The sequence below is a fragment of the Alexandromys fortis genome, unplaced genomic scaffold, assembly GCF_014885135.2.
Source record: "Alexandromys fortis isolate MF-2015 unplaced genomic scaffold, M_Fortis_MF-2015_v1.1 scaffold_15, whole genome shotgun sequence".
Lineage (NCBI taxonomy): Eukaryota > Metazoa > Chordata > Mammalia > Rodentia > Cricetidae > Alexandromys > Alexandromys fortis.
The window spans coordinates 3,131,885-3,142,159 of record NW_026067911.1 but is presented as its reverse complement, the minus strand read 5'-3'; the positions used below and the strand labels follow the sequence as shown (position 1 = coordinate 3,142,159).

Below are 10,275 nucleotides of genomic sequence, written 5' to 3'. Positions count from 1 at the left end.
GGGGGGGCGGGGACGGGGACGGGGGGGGGAGTGGGGGGGAGCAGTTCTTGCCATTGAACATGAATAAAGGGTACCGTTCTTTCCTACATCTTACATCTTCTTAGTATCGCCATCTAGGAATTTCAGGTGGGTTCATTTTTGGGTTTCCTTTGCTGTGATGGGTGCAGTTGCTTCAGTGGGAATCTGAGCAGAAGCATAGCCATCCCCTCTGAATAACAGTGGTCCTTCTGGGCTTAATGGCGTCTTGTCAGTCTCCATGGGACAAGAGCAGGGAAGGAATTCAGGAGGCACACTCTGCCTCCACTTATCTCCACCAAGGCTGAAATCTTTCCAAATCTTTGATTTGAGGAGGAGGATAGTCTTAGTCAGAGATCACTTACAAATGGATTTTGTCACGATATGATGGATGAGGTATAGCTTGGTGAAATACCTGACTGACATATGCAAGACCCTGAGTTTAGCCTAACACACACCCAACACACACACACACACACACACACACACACACACACACACACGATAGAGTGTGTAGTCTGTAATAATCAAGTTTCTGCTGAAGATTGGAGTAAACACTGCCAGTCCTGTCCAGGCTTCACCTGTTACTGCTAGAAAGGAGAAGAAAATAGCAGCAGCAGCAGGAGCTGTCTTTGGGAGTAGCCAGTCAGTCTTTGCAGTGTGCCCTACCCATTCTGATGTGCAAGCAAAGCATATTTACTCACAGAGTCCAGGGTCTCCTCTGCCCACCCCCTGCACGAGCCCTGTTAAACAGTCTCACATTTCCAGCTCCTGTGCGGCACAGTGGGGACCATGGCAAAAGACTGTTTGTCATCAAGCCTACTTCATACTATGACAGTCGCTTCTTGAGGTTACTGGTAAGTTGAAAATGTTCTTAACTGCAGAATGTTTGGGGGGTGGTTCCATTTCGGAGACGTCTTTCATTTTAAAATCACTATTTTCCCTCGGGATGCTGAGATTGTGTAGTGAAGTCTTGATTTGCTGCTACATTTTAAAAAGTTAATTAGAACCTTTTCAAAGCAAGGGTTCATGTTGACTGCAGACCAAGTGCCAGCCATTCCTGCTGCTGGGGATGGGGTCTGAAGTCCCAAGTGTGTTTCCTCTTCAAGTATAAAATAAATCTGCACAAGACCCCCTGGAAGATTTCTAGTGAAGCACCTCTATTTTAGGGTGTGATTTTTAAAAGAAATTTATGCTATATGAGTACTGATTTTTAAGGGAATATTCTTAGTATAGCAGTAGCGCAAATAATCCCGCTTATTTAGAATGCTACTTGTGTGTATCTCATCGTCTCAAAGAAGTAGCAACCAGAGGCTTACAAATGGAGGCTTGTTTGGACTCTCACTGCCCTGAAATGCTCATCCATGGACGCCCGCTGCCCGAGACTCCCCCTCCCCACTGCTCTCACTGCTTCTTCTTAGTCCTCTTTTTAAAAATTGACACAGGACCTTGTGTTATCCCAGACTGGCCTCAAACTCGCTATGTAGCCAAGGCTGACTCAACTCCTGTTCCTCCTGCCTCCACCTCCTCAATGCTGGGTCCCCAGGTGTGTGCTATCATGGGCATGAGTGTCTTCTTACCATGACCAATGACATTACCATGACTCCAGTGACATTAAGTGGCTGAAATGCTACTGTTTCCATACTTCGTCCCAATACAGAATGTTGTTGGTTTTTTTTTTTTTTTTTTTTTTGATTTTTGAGACCAGGTTTCTCTGTAGTTTAGGTACCTGTCCTGGAACTAGTTAGTGTAGACCAGGCTGGCCTCGAACTCACAGAGATCTGCCTGCCTCTGCCTCCAGAGTGCTGGGATTAAAGGTGTGTGCCACCACCACCGCCCGGCTCAGACAGAGTGTTCTTTATTTGCATTGCTTTAACCAAGAAGTCAAAAGTCATTTCACATATTGTACTAAATAGTTGTGTTTAATAACTAAATCAGAGAGAGAAAAGTAACAGAAATCAGTGATTCTGATTCTCAAATTGACATGTTTCTTTAGTAAGGATATTAAGGAAATTGAATGAGGATAATTTCAGTGTGAGAAGTAGCAAAGATCATGAGAAACTGTTTTCTTTTTCCTCATAGAGATTCTACCTTATGTTGACTGGGGTTCCAGTTCTGATTGGCATAACGCTGGTGAATATATTTATTGGTAAGTACATCATCTAGGCTCACTCCACGAATTGATAACATTTGTAAACATATACACAAGTTTTTAAAAAGGAAATTATGAACATTTCCATTAGTTACATTTGTCACAGACAGTGTAAGGAAGGAAGGTTCATTTTGTCATGGTTTCAGAGAGACACTGGTCTGCCATGAGGTGGATGCTGGAGTGGAAAGGCACCAGGAAGCAGGGGAAGCTTGCTGGGACCAGGGCGGTCTTGACCTTTAGAGATTGCTCTTAGTCACTAGTTCATCTCTCCAGCTCTGGGACTGTTAAAATAGTGCGTGAGCCTGTGGGGACATTTCTGTTGTGTGGAGGCCACTTGTTTGTTTCCCAGCCACCTGGCAGCTCAGACCTGAAATCACACAGAAACCACATTATTTGCAATACTGTTTGGCCAATACCTTAAGCATATTTCTAGCTAACTCTTATATTTTAATTTAACCCATCTCTATTAGTCTGTGTATCGCCACGTGGCTGTGGCTTACCAGGTTAAGTTCTGGCATCTGTCTCTGGTGGGGCTCATGGCTTCTGACTCTGCCTTCCTTCTCCCAACATTCAGTTTAGTTTTCCTCACCTACCTCTGTTCTGCCCTGCTCTGCTATAGGCTCAAAGCAGTTTTTTATTAACCAATGGTATCCACAGCATACAGAGGGGAATTGCTCATCACACTTCTACAGAGGAGGTGGCTTCTGAAGCCTCATCTTCCTTCTCCCTTGTCCAGCCACTGTTCTGTTGCTGTGAAGCAACACCATGGCCACTCTTAGAAAAGAAACATTGAATTGAAGGCTTGTTTACAATTTTGGAGGTTTAACTCATTATCATGGTGGGGACATGGGGGCATACATGCTGCTGGAGCAGTAGTTGAGAGAGCTACGTCCTGATCCATAAGCAGAAAGAGAAGCTGTGTCTGGTGTGGACTCCAGCCTCCATGATACACTTCCTCTAACAAGGCCACACCTCCTTATCCTCCTAATCCTTTCAACAGTTCTGCTCCCTGGTGATGAAGCATTCAAATAGATGGCATGGTGGGGGGCATTCTTATTCAAACCACTACTTTTCCTTTTCCAGAATCAGCCTTGACAAGCTGGATCAGGGAAATAGAGTAACAGTGGGGAAGAGAGTGAAAGAGACAGACAGACAGAGACAGGCACTGACTGACTGAGTCTCTGACATCGAATACACACTAAAGGTCTTCTGAGCAGTATCTTAAAGTGCTGAATTGTAGGAAGAGGCTGCTCTTTTGTTTTCGAGTTGCCCAGACCTGAAATAATCACACAGAAAATGTATTAATTACAATACTGTCTGGACAATTGTTTAAGCGTATTTCTAGCTAGCTCTTATATCTTAAATTAACCCATTTCTATTAATCTGTGTATCACCATGTGGTTATGGCCTACTGGTAAGGTTCTATCTGGTGTCCGTCTACTGCAGCAGCTACATGGCTTCTCTCTGAGTCTGCCTTCTTTTCTCTTCTATTTCTGCTTGGAATTCCCCCCTTTCCCTATTCTGTATTGCAATAGGCCCAAAGGAGCTTCTTTGTTAACCAATGGTATTCACAGCATACAGAGGGGAACCCCACATCACTGAATTATTTTGAATCTTAGAATATTCTGTCTGGTAGATTTACAGAGGAGCAAAAAGTAAAAACAAACAGTGTGTCCTTTATTATGTCTCGTTATATAAGAACAAAATGGGAGGCTCTGCTGAGGTGTTGGAGGTCCCGTCTTACACTTAGAAGATGGATAGAAGCCCCTCCCAAGGGGACTGATCTTCCCCATGAATTAGCACATTAGAGGAAGCAGCCCGTGGAACCATGAGAAGCTGGCTGCTGACTGCGTGAAGAGCTGGTGTGGAACTGGTGGCCGTCAGTGCTAGCCTGGGGTCATCATCATTTTCTCTCACTAGGTGAAGCTGAACTTGCAGAAATCCCAGAAGGCTACATCCCAGAACACTGGGAGTATTACAAGGTTTGTATAGCTCCTTAGAATTCTTATTGGATAGCTTATTAATGTTGTGGTAAATGTCTTAATTAGGCAGTTATGATATAGGTTTTCAGTTTTTTACATCAAGTATATGGTGCATTTTAAACTTAAGAATTCTTTTTTAGATTTATTTTATATGATTGGGTGTTTTGCCTAAATATATGAATGTGCTCCACATGTGTGCTTGGTACCTGAGGGGTAACCCGGTGTTACTGATGGCTGTGAGCCACTATGTGTGCTTGGTACCTGAGGAGTAACCTGGAGTTACTGATGGCTATGAGCCACTATGTGGATGCTGGGAATTGAACTCAGATCCTCTGTAAGAGCAGCAAGTGATCTAAACTGTTGAGCCACTTTCCTCACCCACAATATTTTTTAATTTTTTTGTAAGTAAAGATTCTTGGTACCTTTTCATTAAAAAATTATGTTAAGCCTTATAGGCTAAATTAAATCTGCTTATTTATGCAGTCTGGTGGAAAGATGTTTGCATTTGGATCAGTAGCCTCTGGTCTGTCCCCTGCCCTGCCCTGTTCTTAAGCTGCAGCCCCAAGTGCAGTGTGAAGGGAGCACATGGCTCAGACTGAAGCAGACTGATCAAATGCTGTCACCTTGGTGCTTATCTCAGACGTGGGGCAAGAGTGTGAACCTAGTGGTGGACATGATGTAACACGTGTGAAAGTTGTTGACATAAACAGCAGTCAGCCAGAAAAGCAAACTTCCTTCAGAAGGTAATTGATTCTAAACAAATTTTCCCTTAGCACCCAATATCAAGATGGATTGTCCGAACTTTCTATGATTGTCCCGAAAAGAATTATGAAAAAACCATGGCTATCCTCCAGATTGAGTCTGAAAAGGCTGAATTGAGGTAGGAGAAAGGGCTGGGAAGGATTACTAAATCATGAGGCTGGGGAGAAGGCGTGCCTGGTGGGAGGGAGTCCTGCGTTGGCCACTGGGGAGATGCTGGCTCATATTGAAAGGAATGTCCTCTCTCTCTCTCTCTCTCTCTCTCTCTCTCTCTCTCTCTCTCTCTCTCTCTCTCTCTCTCTCTCTCTCTCTCTCTCTCTCTCTGATAGTTATGGGTATATGTTTGTGTGTTCATCACATGTGTGCAGGCCCTGGGAGGCCACAAGAGGGCATCAGATCTTCTGGAGCTAGAGTTGCAGGCCTTTGTGAGCCAGCAGATGTGAGGCAGCAGCTGTCTCTCCAGCCCTGGAAAGGACTCTGAATAAGCTACTCTGTGCACACAGCACCCACTGTACATGTCATAGAAGTCATAGAAACTGCCCTGTAATATGGCGATTAGAAACTACCATATGCGACCCTTTTGGGGCTGTCTCTAGAGGAAATGCTCGTCTGAGGTTACATCAGTGCAGTTGGCTAGCACCTCCAGGATCTGTTTCTGCCTCCTCAGCATTGGAATATGAGCCCAGATATTTTACATAGGTTTTGAGAGTGAAATCACATCCTTGCAAGGCCAGCTCTTTCCTGACTGAGCCATTTCCTCAGCCTTGGGAGTTTTGTTATTTTGGTTTTTGGCTGTATCTTACTTTTTGTTTTGTTACTTAATTTTTCTTATTTTTATAAGAACTTTCTACATGAGTACTATATTTGCATCATTTCTGGTTCTTCAAACTCTCCCCCTCCCCTCCTCAAATTTATGAACTCTTTCTTTAATTACAATAGTTACCCATTTGTTTAATTATATTTAGAAGAGTAGGGAAAAGAAGGATTGAATATAGTTGTTTATAAAATGTTAAGTAAGTAAGCTCTTCAGGTCACAGGCACAGAGTCTATAATCTCATGGTTAGAAAGGTAGGTAATGCCTAGGAAGTGATTTTGCAGTTGCCCATTTCTGGTCATAAAAAGATTAATTTGTGTATTTCGGAGGGTCAAGGGTTGATAGTGAAGGGGTGGCCTTGGATGTATTGTAGGGAAGGCTTCTTGTGTAGTCCAGGTCACCCAATTCAAGAAGGCTGAGTTTGGCGCTGAGTTGAGGATGTTTTTTTGGCTCTGATTTTCCCCTTCTGATTTAACAACTGAATGTCACATGTAGGCCACTCAGATGCCGGTGAGAGAGACTCCACTTCCTGTGGAGAAGTTGCCTTTCCTAACAGTGATAGCAGAGACAGCAGGCCCTCCACGACAGGGGCATATCACCCACAGCACAGGACTCTCACATTGGTAGGCATTCTGGGAAGACAGACAAGCATTGTCACACAGCCATGGGGCAGGGCCTGTGGGGGAGCCCTGATCAGTATAAGTGAGGCTTTTACTGTAGACGTGACATGGGCAAAGTCAGGAGTGCCTGACTTGGTAGAGGTGTAGGGGATGTCTGCCAGACTCTCACGTGTACAATGAGTGATTAAATCTGTAGCTGGGATTGTTGGACCATTTTCTTTTTTATTAATTTTTTAGTGTATGAAATAATGGCTTCCCTGATGGCATCATCATAAACACATTTCATTGTATGTTAATCATCTTCACCTTCCATTTACCTTCTCTTATCTGCTCTCCTTTTTCCTGTTGATCTCTTCCTGTCCTCCTTCCTCCCTCCCACGGGCCCCATGCTGCCCCCAATAGTTTTCCATCTGCCTTGATAGCCTGTATATATCTGCATAATCTGTATACATCAGTGTGTATGAAGTCTGGATTCCACCTAGGAATCCAAACACAGTATGCTCATCTGGCTTTGCCATTTAACACGATGATCTCCAGCTTCCTGGGTTTTTCTGCATATGGCACGATTGCATTTTTCTTTGTGACTGAATAGAACTCCATTGTGCACATGAGCCACATTCATCTGTCGATGGACCGCTAGGCTGCTTCCATATCTCGACTGTTGTGGACAGGAGCATGGATGGTCAGCTGTGTGTAACTGTGTGCTGTGGCGGTTCTGTTTTGTTTTGTGAGCCTTGTGCTGACTGCAGTAGTGGCTGCACCTGCCTGTGTCCATGCTCACGCTCACTCTTCCTATTCCCTTTGTTTCAGGTTAAAGGAGCAGGAAGTTCGAAGACTGATGCGGTCCCGGGGTGACGGGCCCTGGTTTCAGATCCCAACCCTTGAGAAGGAATTCATTGATCATTCTCCAAAAGCAACTCCTGACAACTGATCCATTTGTCTAAGAACAGCATGTTCTTTCTAGTAGAAAGAAATGAATAAATATTCTGTACTTTTGCTCTGGTGCACACCGCCTTCCTTGGATGTTTCTTCGTGTGGTTCAGGTGTTGTGTTCCATGTGGGCTTTTCAGCTTCATCTGTGGAGATTTATGGGGTGGTAATAAGAACTGGAGATCTGGGGCACTGTTGTCTGGCAGGTGGAGTGCAGCGGTCCTGGGAATGTTCAGGACCTGCAGTTGTCTGTGTACTGCACTGCAGATGGTGGTTATTCAGGACTACTTGGAATACTGGACCAACTGCATAAAAATGTTAGCGCCATAATAAACAGACTTTAGCAGACTAGTCTTACAGTGTGTGATGTGACATCTTGCTTTGTCTTGGGGGTGTAGACCACTCTTTTTAGAACCACAGACACAGACGCAGATGCAGATGCACACGACCACAGTCACTAGACTTTCTTAGCGCTCTGTTCTGTAAATGCTGCACACGGGAAGCCCTGGGTGTGGTCTCCAGAACTCATGAGGTGTGAGTGAACCTGCAGGGCTGTGATCACCAAGCCTTCTCTGCCTGCTGACCATGGCACCGAAGCTCTGCCTCTTTCCAGAATCGCCATGTTGAGTCCTCTTCTGTTTCACAGGCAAGGAGTAGAGACTTCAGACATGCTCAACGTTTCCTTTTTCCTTCCCAGGGTTTTTATCTTTACACTCAGGACATGCTCTCTCTTTGCATTTGTCACCATTCTTCATGACAGTGAAGTGAACTCGGATTGTATAGTCAGGTTCTCCAGGCGCTGTCCTTGGCCAATAGGAAGCTGTCTTACTGCCTACATGAGCAGAGGAGCTGCAAAGTCCTAGGCCCACTTGCCCTGCTGCCTGCACCAAGGTCTTCTGGTGTGCTTGTAGTTCCTTGTTTCCCCAGAAGAGGTGGCCACACCCCATTACCCCGAAGTTTGGTTGTGAGGGTTCCCTATGCTGTCAGATTACCATCTCACGCTGGCTGAGAGGAGGACGTATGGTCTCCAGGTCCCGCACATGCAAACCATATTGTAGGGGAAATAGGAAAGAAGGGGCAGGCCCTTGACATGTGGGATCTAGAGGCATAATCATCACCATCATTCTTTCATACAACACATCCTGACCTCAGTTTCCCCTCCCTCCACTCCTCTCAGCGCTGCCTCCCAACCTCAGTAGCAGATTTCATTGTGCCATCCTGCTAATACGATGAGGCGTATGTCATTCCTTATATTCTATGAATACAAGGAAAGCTTGGCACAGGAAGAATACAATCCTATTAGAAGTAGCTGTCACTAAGTCTACTATGTAACAAATAAGAACTCACCATATTTTATCTAACTTCTTAACCATGTTTACACAATACACACGCCATTATCCTTACTTAAATTTATGATATTGGGCTTTGAAAAGTTGAATAAGTCACATAAGATAAAAGTTATTCTTTTGGGGTGTTTTTTGGTGGTAGTACTAGAGGCCAAACCAGGGCTTCATGTGTGCTGGGCCAGCACTCTGTCACCTTCCCAAATCCTCAGCCCGACATCAACCTTCTAAAAGTATTCTAAAAGTAAGAACATGCTGAAGACTGAAGACATGGCTCAGAGGAAGTGTGTGTTTAGCCTACTAAAGACCCTGGGTTCACACACCAGCCATAGGAAGGAAGCACCTCTCTGCACCTGGGACATATCTGTCTTGTAAGCCCCTTTCCCTTGGATGTACAAACTTCGTTCAATGAGGCCCTTTCTCCATTTATTTTGCCTTTTATTTTATAACTAACTACTGGCATGCATTTGTAGCGGAGTATGTCTGTAATCCCAGCACTGAGAAGCTGGGATTATAAGAAGATCCTGGTGGCTCACTGGCCAGACAGTCTAGCTTCTAGCCAATCATCAAACTCTAGGTTCAGTGTTAGACTTTGAAAAAATAAGATACAGGGGCTGGAGAGATGGCTCAGAGGTTAAGAGCACTGACTGCTCTTCCGGAGGTCCTGAGTTCAATTCCCAGCAACCACATGGTGGCTCGCAACCATCTGTAATGAGATCTGGTGCCCTCTTCGGGCCTGCAGGCATACATGGAGGCTGAACACTGTATACATAATAAATAAATCTTTAAAAAAAAGAAAAAAGAAGATACAGTAAAGCCCTACATCTACTTCTCAGCTCTGCAGAGATAGACAGATGATAGATGATAGATAGATAGATAGATAGATAGATAGATAGATAGATAGATAGATAGATAGATAGATAGATGAGATCGATTGATCAATCAGCCTCTGGTCTCCTTATAAGCATTCTCAGGCTTGTGGTTGAAGAAAACACACTTCTGCAAATTGCCCTCTGACCTCTACATGCATGCTGTGACATACATACACATACACACATGCAAATGTAAAAAAAAATTAAAAATCATCCCTGGATGTTGTGGGATAATGCTCTTGTCAAGACAACTCAGAGGGTGGAAAGTGCTGTGTAATTCTAACAACCCGTGTTTGACTCCTGGATCCCACAATGGAAGGAGGTGATTGGCTCCTGAAAGTGTTTTCTGGCCTTTGTGTGAGTGCCATGTCATGCACAGGCTGGCACTCAAACACACATAGTAATTTAAAAAAAAAAATCATCCCCAAGTGTTTATATTTTCACACGTACACTGAGAGAAATTAGGCATATGTCAGGAACAGCACATAGGTTATTTATTTTTAGGGCATTAATGATTGTCATGAAGTTCCTTCTCAGGACACAACACATAAAGATAAAAAACAACTCCCGCGAAATGGCTTGGGTCAATTAAATGGACTGACAGCTCTGACAAAGCTGACTAGTTGGGCCAACTGTCACCACAGACATTGGCATGAAAAAGGACTAGACCACAGTGAGGGTATTTCTTAGTGAGACAGGAAAGAATGTTTTCTCGCCTCCTGGCTGACGTGTGAAACGCAGTGGTCAGGTCTGGGCTGCCTGTGTCCAGGTTCTTGGCCTCTTGTTCA

At 44.4% G+C, this 10,275-nt stretch overlaps 1 protein-coding gene across 1 annotated transcript in view; it reads left to right on the top strand.

The window, feature by feature from the left end:
• Positions 1-7,349, top strand: part of Ndufb5 (NADH:ubiquinone oxidoreductase subunit B5) — a 13,206-nt gene extending 5,857 nt beyond the window's left edge. Inside the window, exons 2-6 of the mRNA XM_050138384.1 lie at positions 784-872; positions 2,098-2,164; positions 4,088-4,149; positions 4,923-5,029; positions 7,153-7,349. Of these exons, the coding sequence (XP_049994341.1) occupies positions 784-872; positions 2,098-2,164; positions 4,088-4,149; positions 4,923-5,029; positions 7,153-7,273 (446 nt within the window). The 3' untranslated portion in view covers positions 7,274-7,349. The remainder of the gene's footprint in view (positions 1-783; positions 873-2,097; positions 2,165-4,087; positions 4,150-4,922; positions 5,030-7,152) is intronic.
• Positions 7,350-10,275: the final 2,926 nt, after the last annotated feature.